This window comes from Physella acuta, unplaced genomic scaffold (genome assembly GCF_028476545.2).
Source record: "Physella acuta isolate Inbredline_101_S28 unplaced genomic scaffold, ASM2847654v3 ptg000078l, whole genome shotgun sequence".
NCBI lineage: Eukaryota > Metazoa > Mollusca > Gastropoda > Physidae > Physella > Physella acuta.
This window is the reverse complement of record NW_026731598.1, coordinates 238495-254368: the sequence shown is the minus strand read 5'-3', so window position 1 is coordinate 254368 and position 15874 is coordinate 238495. Positions and strand designations below refer to the sequence as shown.

General features: G+C 33.1%; 1 protein-coding gene across 1 annotated transcript; it reads left to right on the top strand.

Moving 5' to 3' along the window:
• The first annotated feature begins 229 nt into the window (after positions 1–229).
• LOC131954170 (small ribosomal subunit protein uS11m) lies at positions 230–14465 on the top strand. The gene is made up of 7 exons (XM_059317707.1): positions 230–495; positions 6016–6145; positions 7751–7878; positions 9305–9330; positions 11069–11143; positions 12140–12205; positions 13775–14465. The coding sequence occupies exons 1-7, from the start codon at positions 408–410 to the stop codon at positions 13880–13882; spliced, it is 621 nt and encodes a 206-aa protein (XP_059173690.1). The 5' UTR covers positions 230–407; the 3' UTR covers positions 13883–14465.
• The last annotated feature ends 1409 nt before the right edge of the window (positions 14466–15874 follow it).

Here is a 15874-nt window from a genome sequence, read left to right as displayed (position 1 = left end):
AATCTGAATGTAGCATCCGAAAAAATGCATAGTACAATTGTCTTGATTTATAGCCCATATTAAAAATTTAAAAAGAAATAATAAAAAATGCTTACAAAATACTTTATTCTTAATTTAATTAACATAATTTAGAAATGTAATTATTGAAGTTGTTTTAAATTAAACACTTTCCTATCCCGTCATTATATTTTTTTAAATTCAGGAGAAAAAACTCTTCTTATTGAAAATACAAAATTTATAGGCCCCTAATTGTCTTAGAACTATCCTAGTCTAAACCTAGATCTAGTCTAGGCCTAGAGGTTGAATTCGCAGAGAACTAAATTAGAAGTAGATCTAGAAGAATTCTAGATCTAGATCGATATCGATTATTACTTCAGGAATTTAGTCTAGAACTTAACACGTTAAAAATGTTAAAATCTCTGCTGCAAATATTCCCATTAAAGTGTGCCGTCAAGGAACAAATCAACCTTCTCTGTGTGCAACATAGATCTATTTGTGAGTAATCAGTAAATTTAACGAAGTGACTAGTCGGAAAAAGATTTTTCGCCCCAACGTCTCCACCTGGTCGGCAAAAGATAGTTATGCGCAGTGACCTAGGGATAGGGTTAGGGCTAGGGGTCTGCGGTTGTAAACATACGTTTACCATAAAAAAACATCGCTGCGAAGGCAAGTCGTAGTTTCTCTCCATTGCGCATACGTATCTTTTTCCGGCTAGCATCGGCCTAAATTTAATTACTAAATTTAACTAAATTAAATTAGTAGGCCTAACAAACTAACAATAAATTAGTCCGGCTCGTTGCTTAGATGGCAGGATTAACCTCTGACCCTGAAATGTCACGCGTCTTTTCTGACAGTTTTCACGTTTATTTTAGGTGTCCTATCCATGACAAATGGAAAAAAACTGTTTATCTCGCAAATTCTCATCATTATTTTAATGCGAGATGCTAATAAAATGAATAATATGCCTTAGAATGCCAGAAAAAAATCCCAAATAACACTAAATTAATATATAATTGAACCATTCATGGTGACGACGGGAGTAAGACAGGGATGTATGCTATCGCCAATGATATTCTTGATGGTAATCGACTGGACCATACGGAAAACCACAAAAAACGACACAGGAATCCAGTGGAGTTTCACCAAAAGGCTGGAAGATCTTGATTTTTCCTATGACATCTGCCTACTATCTCACAAGCATCAACATATGCAAGCCAAACTAAATCGGCTATCTGAAGAAGCCTCCAAAGTTGGACTAAAAATCAATAAAAATAAACAGAGGTCATCAGAATCAATATCAGCCAGGACATGCCCATACAACTAAATGGAGAAGATTTACGTGAAACGAACACATTCACATATCTGGGAAGCATGATCAATAAGGATGGGGGAGCAGACAAGGACATAAAATGTCGTATCAACAAGGCTAGATGTGCCTTCAACTCACTGCGCCCGATGTGGAGGTCCACGGCCCTGTCACTCCGGAGCAAAATTGGGATTTTCAACACAAATGTCAAGGCAGTGCTGGTCTATGGCTCCGACACTTGGAGGGTTACGAAGACAAATACAGATAAGCTACAGGCATTCGTAAACAAATGCTTACGGCATATACTTAAAATAAGATGGCCAGGCAAAATATCAAACAAAGACCTGTGGCAAACTTTAAAGCAACAGCCAATAGAGACAGATATCAAGGCCCGTGGTGGGGATGGATCGGACACACATTAATAAAAGAAAAAGAAAACATCGCAAAACTTGCTTTGGACTGGAAGCCCCAGGGAAAAAGGAGGGTGGGCCGGCCAAGGAAGACATGGAGCCCTTTGCTCCCCAGGGGCCACAAAGGAAGGATGATGATGAATATATAATTGAGATATTTACCATGTATTTTTACAGTATTATTGCTTCTAATTTCCAAAATCTTACCCCAAAATGAGGTACCCACGCTGACATTTCTATCCTCTATTTTTAGTATCGTTACATCATCGTTACGCTAGTTGCCTGACACTACTGACAGAAACAACTAGTTTTGTTTTTTGCGGAATGAACTGTTAAGTCTAGTATTTTTAATTATAATTCAATTGTAGCATGAGCGGAAAAAGTAAAATTATGGACATTATTATTGTATTAGTAATTTTATTAGTATATTGTTTTTTTTCTTCACTTTGGGCAGACATTAGCCGCATTGAATTTAATTCGTGACATGTGGTTAACCTCGTCAACGCTGTGTAGCCTATACGTCTAGATCTATATAATTTGTATGAAATGTATAGTATTTCTAACGATGCTCGTTCAGTGGTCTTTTTTAGAGCTCGGCCTGATTACGGGCTATTCTTAGACTTAATTGATCATCTGTTAGCCTTTGTCACTGCTGCGTATTTTAAACAATGCTTGTTCAACTGCCTTTTTTTTTTTGCGCTATAATCTGTTTATGGGCATTTTTAGCGTGATTTTGTTTTTTAAGCTAGGCCTAGATTTAGTTTAATACTTTTTTTTTACGCGAGCATTGTTTTCCGATCGTCTGTTAAAATTACAATTGGTTTATGTATAGGATGGAGAGCTTGTATCGTTTTTATTTTTTCATGACAGATTTTATCAAGACAGATCTACTTCAAGTTGAAATTGAAAATTTAAATTACTTTACCTTACTACATTAAACTATATTTGGTTTATCATTTAAGAGTTTAAAATTAACGTGTGCCTTTTGTGTAGACAAAAAAAATTTAAGTTAAGTTTTAAAATTTGTCTTCGCTTTGTATCCATTCGGCTCTACTCTGTTATAATTTTTAAAATGTAGAATTAGTTTTGGCCGCATTTGCGCGGTTTGCTCCGCGTTACTCTAACTCTTTACCCTAGGTAAAACGCTATCTAAAAAAAATAGGTATCATGACGAGATCCTAGATCTTTAGTAAAATGTTTTTACAGGTATCTAGCATGCGTGATCGTAGATCTAAGTCTATATTATTAAGCCTATGTTAAACTTTTTAAAAAATGACCAGAAGTAGCAAAGTAGATCTGTTTTTCAATTTGCTTGAAAGGGGGGGGGGGGGGGGGGAGAGAGAAGTGAAGACACCTACGATCTCTTGAACTTGTGTTCATTCTATGATGTGCACTATAGGCCTGGTGAACTCACAGTGACCCCGCTGACCGTGGTGGGATTTTTCACCTACGGGATAGTAAACGTAAGCAAGCAATCACGCGAGTGAAGATGTTTTGAGATTTTATTTTTTAAAAAAATCACGTCATCACTCGGAGCTCCACGTCTATGAACTTCAGCTGCCACACTGTTGACTCAATATAATGTGAATTGAGTGTAAAAATGTATTTGTATTTATTATTTATAGACTATTATAACTCATATTATTTTAAGCATATTTAAGATTAGAATTTGAAATAAAAATATTTATTATGGTCATTTGATTTATGCAAGTGTTCATTATTTATAAAATGGTATGTATAACATGTAGAGTAGAATTTGTAATGTGTATTTTCCTTTACCAATTTAATAAATAACTAGATCTAGTTTTAGTATCAACCGGTTTTGTGTTTTTTCCCGGTGAGTAAATAACCTATGTTGACACAATTACCATGGCAGCATTTAAAAACTTGTGTACACAAGTTCACGACATCCTGTTATGCTGGCTGGGGGACAAGAACGTGGTTTCGGCTTTCATTTTCCATTCTAGGATAATTTTAAAATTCTCTCTTTTCTCAGCAACTGAGTAAGCTAGATATTTAAATGTGGTGTCAAATGTTCTCTTAAGGGGTAAGGAACGTAATGGTGTATTTGAAATAAGAGAATATTTTATTTTAAAAATCCATTATTAAAACTACAATAAATGAATATTTAAAAATAGGATATCTTTATCCTAATATTTTTAATTACATTAATTCTTAATGCAATTTGTTTCTTTGCAAAGTAGGGTAAAGAAGGGCACTAAGAGCCACACTTTTTTAGCACCTGTACATGTACATTTTTAAAGATTTTTACTAATCCAAGTATTTTCTAATATAGAAATTAATGCAAAATTATTCTAACGCATCTTAAACAATCTAAAAATCATAATAAAGGCTATTAAATTTACTTTAAATTGGTTTAATTTAGCATTTATAGCCATACCCCCAAAATCAGCATTTCGGGCAAATGTAGCCGAGCCATGGGGCATTAAGTATTATCTCCTAGTTTTGACTAACTTCACAATAAAATACATCAATTTCTAAACCCAAAATAGTTAATGCTGTGTACACATACATTAAATGATACCAGTTATCTCTAGGCCCGATTGGACTCCACAATTGATACAATTGCAGGTTTTCGTAGGGCTTACAGTCTAGTAGTTTACAGTACAATACAGTAGGCACATTAGTATACCTAGTGTGTAGCTGTCCAGAGTTAAGATTCTTGGATGTAAAAAGGGGAGGTACTAGCTAATCTGCCTTGCTTTTCCCCTGATAAACCTTGTGTGGGATACATTACATAACATGACATGGAGGTGAGAAATGTTGAGGGGAGAGCATTGGTGCTAATTTCCCCTTTGTTCTCCTTACTGGACCCTGAGGGCCATAAATTACATAAGAGATGCTATCTCTGGTTGGCTGTGGTCTAAGGACTAAGTCCATGTTACCTACAAAGAGATGAAGTTTTATGGTGGGTTAGATACTGGTGTGGGCTAGGTATCATGGAGGTGAGAAATTGTGAGGGGGGGAAGCAGTGGTATTAATGTGTCTGATTGCTTCCCTGCTTGACCATGGTGGTCAGAAATTACTTAACATACCACTCCAGATTGGCTGAGATCTAAGAACAGTTATCCCTATTACTTACTAAGAGATTAGAAGTTTTATGGTAAGTTAGAAACAGGTGGGGGCTGAGTCGGTTGTATTGCCCCTTAGGGGTAATAAGTATGTGTACCATTTTTAAAATTACCCATCTAACATCAAATGTCTGAATATTTGCTTTTTAGAAGGTTAGAATTGTATTTCTATCACTTAGACACAAGTCTGTTTAACAATTAATTCATGTTGTGTTAACTATTCCTATACCAGTGTCATATTCAGTGGTCTAATAAATGAGAAACAAAAGCCACATAACAGTATCTGTTATAACTTTTCTTAACATGCAGGCTAGTGGACAAATTTAATGTATTCATGTAGATTTAGTTATCAACAATCGCTGTGTAAAAAAAATCACCAAAATAAAACTATTCTAGCCATAGTTATAAAAATGGTGTTAAAATGTACAGCAACCAATGCTTTAATAGAGAAGGATAGAAGTGCTAAAATGGGCTTTTAAATATTAGGATTTTTTTCCAACACCAAAACTAAGTAATAAAAAGAACCCCCCCCCCCCCCCCATGTAATTTTTTTCAGACACAACTAGAACTTTTGTGAAGGGTGATACATTTTCTTTAATTTTGTTTAATGCACATGCCGTCATAAACACTATAGGTTTGAAAAATGAAATTTGTTTTAGAAAACCTTTAATATTATTTTTTTAAATCATTTATTTAGATCAGGGGTCTCCAAACTTTTCAGTCCGAGGGCCGCATTAAATATCAAATTTCAGTTCGTGGACCAGTTTCTTCCAGGCATGTCGTGATTTTTCTGAGCAAAGTTCCTCAGCCATCACCAACAAACGCTTTTTCCATGGACAAAAAGATCTCCGCGGGCCGGATGAGAGGACCTCGCGGTCCGTAGTTTGGAGACCCCTGATAGCACATTATATACATTACACTATGCCGATCAAGTCGAGTTTTTTACTATATTCCTCGGTTACCACGGGTCCGTCCATCTGTCTGCCACATACAGAATTGAACTTTATTTATTAGATAGCTACTATAATTTTAGGAACCTGCAAACCATGTTTCTAAAAAAGTTATTGAGAAGCTAAGTTACCTATTTTTATAACCCAGTGTATTTTTCAGCAGCAACTTAAAACAACTAGTGTATTAAATTTAGTTTAGTTGTCTAGAGTTTTAAAAACTGTGTGATTAGTCATGTTTTTGTTCAATTTGAATAAAGCTACCAAGTCAATTGATTGTACAAGTTTGAAGTATAATAGATTTGCTGAATCCATTCGACAGCAAGTTACTCATAAAAATGTCCAAGCTGCTCAAGATTCAACGCCTGTAGACATTGAAAAAAATTATGGGTAAGTTCTCACATTAAAAGTAAATTTGTAATTCCCCATTTCAGACATAAAGGTCGATTGGTAGAGGTCACCAGTTTCTGAGAGGTCAGCACATGAAGGGATTTTGTGGTAAACTCTATGCTCAGCCACCTTTTATTTTTGAGTGGCTAGGCCTATCTGAGCTAGGTAAACTCAGGGAAGGTTCTATGAACCTAACTTCAGACTATTGGGCTAACCTTTCTGACACATACGTTTCTGTACACTTAAAACGATATTAGTCTGAATTTTTTCCCAAGTAATAGCAGACAGTATTATGAGGTCAACAGACTAGTAAACAAATAAATTACCCACACACACCGGTAGGTAAGTATTCCAGTTAGAAGTACACCAAATTCTCACTAAAAAGGTTTTATAGAAGAAAAACAGCAAAAATGTGCTGTAAGAGTTCATGGTATTAAAAAAAATTGGCAGAACAACAAAACATGGAGCAAATGCACAAACACATACATGCATATACATCTGACTGTACAATACCAAAACAAGAAGTTAATGTCATCCACACCTCTAGTGGCAGACCAAATATATAATGCTTAATATGCTCTATGTAACTTGAAGAAAAAATATTTTTAACTTTTGTAGTTAGCCAGCATTCCTTCCCCCATCCCCCCGCCCCATTTAAAATGTTCCAGCCATAAGAGATACTAACAAAGCTTTTTTGACATTAGCATCCATAAGTGTGCATTGGTCAGTATTAACTTCTGTTTTAAATAAGGTTATTTTGCATGAGCATGAATTCTGTTTTTTTTTCTATTTTAGTCCTTGTAAATATATGATTGTGTAATGTTAAATTATTTAATGTAGCGATTCACATTAATAAACTGTATTTGCTACTTACAATCATCTTTTTGTCAAGATTCTATTGTCCCTGTTATGGATGTTTTATTTGAGGTTTTACTGGCTTTTTTCCTTATTATGACATTTGTTTTTGTACACGTCATAATTTTCATAATACTTGGCCAATGGATATAAAACTTGTTATACCATGTCAGGACACCCACAGTATTATTTTCCATTCATGTAATAATTCCCCTTGGATAAAAATCCAGAAGTTGTGTTGGAAGGGGCTAGAAATCTTGTGCTCTACCATACAATCACACCATCCCCTTATATTGCCAAGCTATAAATGAAATAATCAGCGATGACCTGAAGCCTAGATTTTATATCTAAATTCCTAATTCACCAATTTTACTACCTTCACAAATGCCATGTTTAACTGATAAACATCTTTTGTAATTTTATTTTTATTTGGCTTAAGCATATAGTATATGTTTTGATTCCAATATACCTTTAAGAGATTATACACAGCAAGGAGGTGGGTTGGTTATTAGAATAATTGTTTTAAGGAAATCATTGCTTGATAATCTCAAATTTGTGGGCTAGTGTCACAGATTCTAGCTATTTTTATCATTTTCTAACAGAAATTAAAACAGGTCTTTTCAGGAAAAGAGTTTTTAAAAATTGAATTCTGCACGTATTGTTACTGAAAACTTTAGTAAATGCATTTAGTGTATACAATGATATTAAAAGGTTTCTTTAAAAATGTTTCCCTTTTTTTCTCTCTCATAGAAGTTCATCATTTCCAACTCTGGCAACTCACTCCCAGTTATTTGATGGTATCAAATACTTGGACCTGCCAATCATCAATGTAAAGACAACAAGTAATAATACAGTAATTTCACTTACAAATGGAGATGGTAAGATCCAACTTGACTATGATTATTCCTGTTAATCTGATGTTAGTGTCGTTTCCAGTCTTGTTTCACAGTCCTAATTTAATTCAGTTATGATTAAAGCTTAGAATTCCTTTATTCTTATAGCCATCTTGTTTAGACACACACACACACACATATGTATATACATACATACATATATATATATATATATATATATATATATATATATATATATATATATATATATATATATATATATATATATACACATGTATATATACATATATATATATATATATATACATGTATATATACATATATATATATCTATATGTATATATATATATATATATATATATATATATATATATATATATATATATATATATATATATATATATATATATATATATATATATATATATATATATATTCATATATAATTTGTTCTGGTACAGTCTGATCGATTTGCTTGTATCTCAGGAAATAAGTTCTTTATTGAAATTAATTGAAATGTCATTTATCTGTTCCAGCCCCCATTGCCACCCCAATTGTTTTTGTTAAGTGTTTATTTAATAGGAAAATTGTGTGGCATCTGCTTCATCTAAACATTGCATATTGTTTGTGCCTTCTAGCACATGATGCCCTGTGTTAAGGCATCTCCTGCTAGCTGCTTCTCCATCACGCTGCCATTTGCAAGGTCTCTATTTTTTCATAAATAGAGGATCTGAGCTTTGAAATTATTGTAGCACCCTTAGCTGGCCCTACAGCCTTTATCAACTCCTTCTGTTTAAGCACATTTTTCCATTGTTCCATCTGTTGCATGATGAACGACTTTGATTATTATCTCACCTCATCATCATAGAAAAGCTATCGCATACAGTAAGACTTGGCATGGTCAAGTCGGTAAAGCTCATGGTTGCTACACCAAAAAGTCTGGAGTTCAAACCCTCGGGCAGATGAGGCTCGACAGCTGGGGACAGCCACTCTTCTAGGAGAGACAACCCCAAAATCAAACAACTGCTGCCTTGTAGTTTGTTCTCGGTTGGACAAAGGCTATGGAAGCAAATCCAAAAAGAAAAGCAGGCTGAAATCTGAGTCAATGGCCTCAATGGTGCATAACCAGTTGACACGTATCCTTAATTGTGTTGGAGGTTTGGTCGAGTCGGCAAAAGTTCATGGTTTATAAATTCCAAAAAGTCTCGAGTTCAAACCCTCTGGCAGATAAGACTTGATCCCTTTCACCACTAAAAATTAAAAACGAAGAAGAAGAAGAAGGTGAAACTTGGAAACTAACTAGAGTGTGCATTTTGTTTTTGGCAGCCTTATTATTTTCTGCCTCTCAGTCTGTTGGCCCTTTAAAAACACTTTGGCATTAATATTTAAAAACCAAATAATAAACTTTTTAAAGATTAAATATTTTAAACAATCTTTTTACTTTTCTTAGGTATTGTTCTTGCTATTCAATCAGCTGTAAGTATTTTAAAGTAGAATTTTATAATTAACTTTTGCTATTTTATTTTTAATATAAAATGTACAGATAAAATTTTAATTTTTAAGCTTTTTCTTCTGTCATAATGTCTGTGTAGTTTTGCATCAAATCTTGTAAGAAAATTTTGAAGCAGCATACCCCAGTAAAGGGCCTGAGATAGCAGACCAAACCATATTGATGTTAAAAGCATAACTGGTGCATAAATGGTGCATAACCAGTTGACACGTATGCTTAATTGTGTTGAAGGGGATACTTTCCAATACTAAAATTAAGAACGAAGAAGAAGAAAGAAGAACCATGTGCTCTGGTCAAGGTGAGTCTCCTAGATGAAGTCATCCATATGGAAAGGGATGTTGGCCACCCTGCAACACTTAGGCCTGGATATGCACAAGAAGAATGAAGATCCTAAACCAATCATACCAGCTCATCCAATCCCCAGGTTGACAAGGGCTGTGTCTACAAGCACAGATCAGGATAGAGGTGTAAAGTCTACAAACAAGGATAAACACAATGAACGATATATAATCAGCTATTGGAATATGTGTTCCCTTAAAGAAGCTGGTAAACTCAAAGAACTTGAGAGATATGAGTTTGACAAAATTCAATTGTGTGGCCTTGAATTCTCTGTAAGGCAATAGGGATCCCAAACTGTATATATCAGGAATAGGAATGACTGATGTAGGATTTTCAGGAAAACTGTAAACTACCTCAAGCACTGCAATGCTGTCTCAAGCCGATCAATCAGGATTAGTTTGAGAGCATCAAGAAAGACAGCATCCCTGGAAACATAAAATGTATGGACAGGTCGTCCGGTCTAGTACAATCTTACAAAGTACAGTGCCAGACAAAAATACAAGAGACAGGCAAAAGAAAATTTTGGATGACAACACTAGGGGATGAATTGGTTTAAAACATGGTACTCATGATGGCAAAGTATGGAATAATACGATCAGGACACTAGTAGCTCTGCAATGGTCCACTAACCAATTCAAAATTTAGATAGATAATATCACTATTAATAATGCACTTTACCTTAACATTAAAGTGAAATTATCATATCAATGATATCTATTCAATTATCATTTTGACATTGTGGTGAATATTTACAGATTGTATTTGAATTTATGATATAAAAGTGGAGATCATACTTTCTGTTTTATGTAATACACACATTTTTTAAAACATGTTCACTAAAGCTCATTAATTCCATTTAAAAACAGTGGTGGTATCATTTTGACATTATGGTGAATATTTACAGATTGTATTTGAATTTATGATATAAAAGTGGAGATCATACTTTCTGTTTTATGTAATACACACATTTTTTAAAACATGTTCACTAAAGCTCATTAATTCCATTTAAAAACAGTGGTGGTATCTTTCTTCTTTTTTCTGTTTGTTTTTATATGTGTTTCTTTGTGCACTCTACTTAAGCTGTTATTATATACTAGTTTAATTTAATTAATGGAAATGCATGCATGATTTTGTTTTCAACCACTGATATAAATAATATTTCTACTTCATTAAGAAAATGTTTTAAACTATAAGGTTACTGACTTTGTCCTGGTACCACTTAAATTTATACGCTAATCCTCATTCTATTAAGAAAATCAATATTTATTTCATAGACAAATATTTTTGTATATAATTTTGAAAACATTTATAAACATTTTAGAATTTCTAAGGAAATTTTCTATTTTTCTATTTATGTCATTACAGGGTACAGTGGGATTTAGGAATGCTAAAAAAGGAACCAATGTTGCAGCTCAAGCAGCAGCCATAGCTTTGGCAGGGGTCAGTATATTGTGGTTCCTAGACCAAAGATTAAGATAAAGAGGAGCCAAAATGCAAAAGAGCTTTTTTAAGTATACTTATTGTAAAAAAAAATAGTAACGCCCCTTTTTAAATTCACCTTCACCAGTTCTAGTTATACACTAAAGTTTTATCACCCACAAAAGATTCTAAGTGATGAACCATCAGTTTTCAGTACCTTTGCAAAAAGGCTTAAGTGAAACTGGAGTTGACTTGCAAAAGGTGTTAAGTACATATGGACCAATGATATCTAAGTATTCTAAGTGTCAGAGACATCTAATCATTGATTTTCAACCTTGACACTAAATTCTACACTGTACTTTTTTTAAACATGATGGACGCCCAGAATTATACTTTACAAAAATAGAAGAGTATTAAGCCGCACCCTTAAAAAACCAAAGAAAAAATGATGCAGTTATCGTTTAGTAATGATAAACTAAGTTTTTCTATAAACCTAAAAGAAACAAGGAATGAATGTATAGATCAAATTAAAGCTAGAGTAAAAAATATTTTAACTCATTAAAGTTTTCAATCAGCAATTTTGTTGCCAATTGGACACCATGTTTGCTTTGAAGCTACGGTATTTACTTGTCATACTTTTTCATTTTTATAATCGCCTTTACACAATATTTTATTGTGCATTCATTTTAAAAATAAATTTATTTTTCTCACATAGTACACATTTTAATACACTTACCCATGGACCATCGAAATGGGAACTTTACACATTTTGCATATCTTCTCATCTCAATATACTAAAAAGTAAATATAAATGCACAGGCACACACATTCAAACCAAATTGCCTGGTGTGTTTTAGTAGTTCTATAGATAGCCTATAACTAGTATAACATCTCCGCTGTTTGCTGAAGTTTTCAGTATTTATTTACAAATAAATATTTCTACCTTTTATCATTTTTAGTAACACGTTGCGAGTAAGCCATTACACAACTTTTTATCCTTTATGCTATTTTCTTCAGGATGCTATTAAAAAAGAAGTAACTTCTGTAAGAGTTTGTATAAGAGGTATTGGAGCAGGAAGACTGGTAATTAACAATTTCCTTACACTAGTTTTGTGTTAAGCATTAAATTTTTATCTGTAGACCTCTGTATGTATCAATTTTATGGAAAGTTTTTGACAAGTAATGGTATGTGATAAGATTTCAACATATGATGCTGTAGCATCATTACAAAAGACACTTAATTGTAACAAATAATTATGAAATGAACAACAGTGCACAATAATTAAACTAATTTCTCCTGTTATTTTTATAATGTATTGATACAGTGTGTTAATAAAACAAACTTTGAAGGTAGAGGTAAGGGTCAGGTGTTGAGTAAGAGCCCAAAGGCAGCAGTCTTTAGTTTTTTTAGTCTTTAGTTTGTTTCTACCTTCCCCCCCCCCCCCCCCTCCCCCCCCCCCCTTCCAGCTGCTAAGTTTTTGAGGTCTTGCAGAATGTCATTATGGACTAGGCTTTTTTTTTTGTGACCATTTTTATAAGGGCTACCCTGTAGTTTTCCTGGTTTTTCCTGTCAGTATTCACCCATTCCTCCTCATTTTAAAAGAAAGTAGTTTTCTCTGTGTTCTTTTTGTGCCATATGGGTCACTGCAATAAACGTCAATGAGAAACACTTTACATACGATAAAATTAGAGGCAAAAACAGGAATGAAAAGGACCAAATATCTGGAAAGAGGTTTCATAAAGAAAATGTTAAAAAATGAAAGAGTAGATATAAAGTGAACAATATTTCATCATCATCATCTTTTCCCGTTTAGGCCCAAGACACATGGGGCAGATGGAGTAGAGTTCATCTGTTTCAGTGACCTCTGCCTATTCAGGGATAGTGTGGTCAGCATTATGCCAAGCCGCCTTTTATTCTCTCTAACGTATGTTAGGTACCCATCAGAACTGGATGGACCCAGGGATGTTCTACTGATTTGAACTCAAGAGTTTCGGGCCACGCCCTTCCTGAACAATATTTAATGCCCTTTAATGGTTTTTTTTACAATATACAACAAAATATAAAAACATAAAGAAAAAGTATTGACCTTAAAGCTAACCATAAGATAAATAAATCCTTAGCCTATGTTATTAGCTTTATTGAAATTATATAATTCATCATTTTGAAAAATAAACAAAATTAGAGTAATATTTCTGCATTGTTTCCTTTTTTTCAAAAACTTTTCAAAATGTTTTGCTGTCTTTAGCCAGTAATTATTTAATTTTTTATGAAAACATCAGTAGTCTTAGGTTAATCCAGCACAATGAAATATATTAACATGATCCCCATTGTATAGTACAGACATTGTTATAATGAAAGAAGTTGATCAATGGATGCTATTCAACGCACTGAGCACCATTTTATTTATATTTATGGCGCGAGTTGTTGGCTAACATTTTACAAATCCATTTTAGGGCAAGAACAATAGTTTTGACATGAAGTTACATAGATATATTCATGTTTTTATCTGTCATTATTATTTACAATCATTTTTGTTGTTTAGAGATTGAAATTTTTTCTATAAAGTATTAATTCCATAATTTTATTTTTGTGTGTTTATTTTTTTTTAAAGTAATAAAAAAATATTAACACATTGTTTTTATCCCAAACAGCCTGCTTTAAAAGCACTTCATCTTTCTGGATTGAACATAGTCTCAATCACAGATACAACCAGGCTACCTCACAATGGAAATAGACCCAAAAAGGCGAGAAGATTATAAGTATTTACTTTCTGAAAAGTTTTGTTATAGTATTATGTATAATATAGTTTAACATTAATAATCCAGTCACTTTAACCCTAGACTTTAAATCAGTAATTATCTTACTGTAGTACCTATTCTGTATAGAATTTGTATAAGTCTTTGAAATATAGGAAACCCAAGACATAGGGCCTACTAGAATGCAAAAACTTCAATAACAAAAAAGCATTTTAAAAATTCAGTTAAATGAACTGAGAAAAAATTATCACAAGCATTTTAATCATTGATACAGATGTGGAAGTAGCATTGAAGTTTTAATTTGAAATTAAGTTGAAACTTGTGTTAAATGTATTACATTTAAAACAAATATCATGATTAGGATTTTATCAATGTATTTAACTTGTAAATGAGTAGCAGACTTTTTACCTTATGTGCTGTACTTTAACAAAAGTTTATTATGCATATAATTTTTTTTATTTTTAAATTCTCATCATTTAATTTTTTTTTCTTTAATAAGTTCAACATTTGTAGATGTAGTGACTGGAAAGAAATTTTAAAGATACACTTTATCAATGGTCATTTTAAAAATAAAATCTTTGAAAAAGGACAAGTGTTATTTTTATCTATCCTACAATATCTACATTTATACTTCTGTGAATTAAAGCCAAATGATAATGCTAATTTTTAACCTGTTGCTGTTAAACTTTTTTTTCATTTTTTAAAGGAAAATTCTTTTAGTTTTAGGGTCTATTTGAGAGTAAATAAAGGGGTCATCCATATAAAATGTGACACTTTACAGGAGAGGCATGGTTTGTGATAAGGTGTGAGGGTTTGTTCACACTTACAATCTATCTATATCATGGGTTCCCAAACTGTGGGAAGGGCTTTTCTGGCTTTCTAGCAATAAAAATACCAAAAATATTTAGAAAAATAGCTGAAATCTGGCTTTACTAACATAACTGGAAGTGGCACTGTGCCAAGTTGTTTTCAGTCATGTATCTATGAGATCTTCAAAACTAAAACTTTGTGTCCGTTAAATACACTTTATTTTGGGGCATTAAAACTATTGTTTTTAACGGACCCACAATTTGAAAATTCATAAAAAAATTAGTTTGAAGATATGCACTTAAATTGTTTAGCTGAGTACCCCAAAATATGGTAGAAGATTATGAATTCATTGTTTATTGGGCTTAAAATATATTTCATGAATGGTGGAAAACCTACAAATGGGTTCATTTTTAAGATGGCTACTGTTGTCATAGTTACCAAGATTTTCCCACTTTTTTTATGGAAGCACATGCAGATGTACCTTAAAACAGCTATAGAGAAACAATTGTTTCCCTAACGAGTATTTTTTTTACCGGAGTTTAAACCCTAAAAACCAACTGTAGCATTTTTTCGCTGAGCTGAAAGTAGAAGGATCTACATTAAGACAGACGGTACCTATTCTCTGCTTTCCTTGATCTTGCCAGCAGCCCTGATGAATTACAAGATGAATTCTTAAATTTGCGAAATGATTATATTTGTGTCACATACCTTGTTAAATGAAAAGCTGCTCACAAAATTTTGGTGTAGTATTAGTATGCACCATTCAGACCAAAACGTACAATGGATTGCCTTTCGAGTTATAGTGTCTTATGTTTCTACATGTATTTGCGAGAATAGATTTTCAGCACTTCTTCCAATTAAAAACAAAACCAAGAAACAAATCAAATAATATTGAGAATGAAATGAGGTTGGCGCTAACAAAAACGCAACCTTGAATTTTGAGGTTCGTTAATAGCAGGCAATTTCACACATCGCATTAAAACAGTTATCAAGAATAATTCACATTGAAAGTCTACTAGAACATCTTATTTTAGCGCCTATAAATTTCCCTACTAATTTCGACCTTTTAATTCTGATGGTGTCGCGTGTCACTTACTTTTTATAAAAGGGGGTCACCACACGAAAAAGTTTGGGAACCACTGATCTATATATATATATAAAGCATTGTAGGTGTATCTGCCGGTC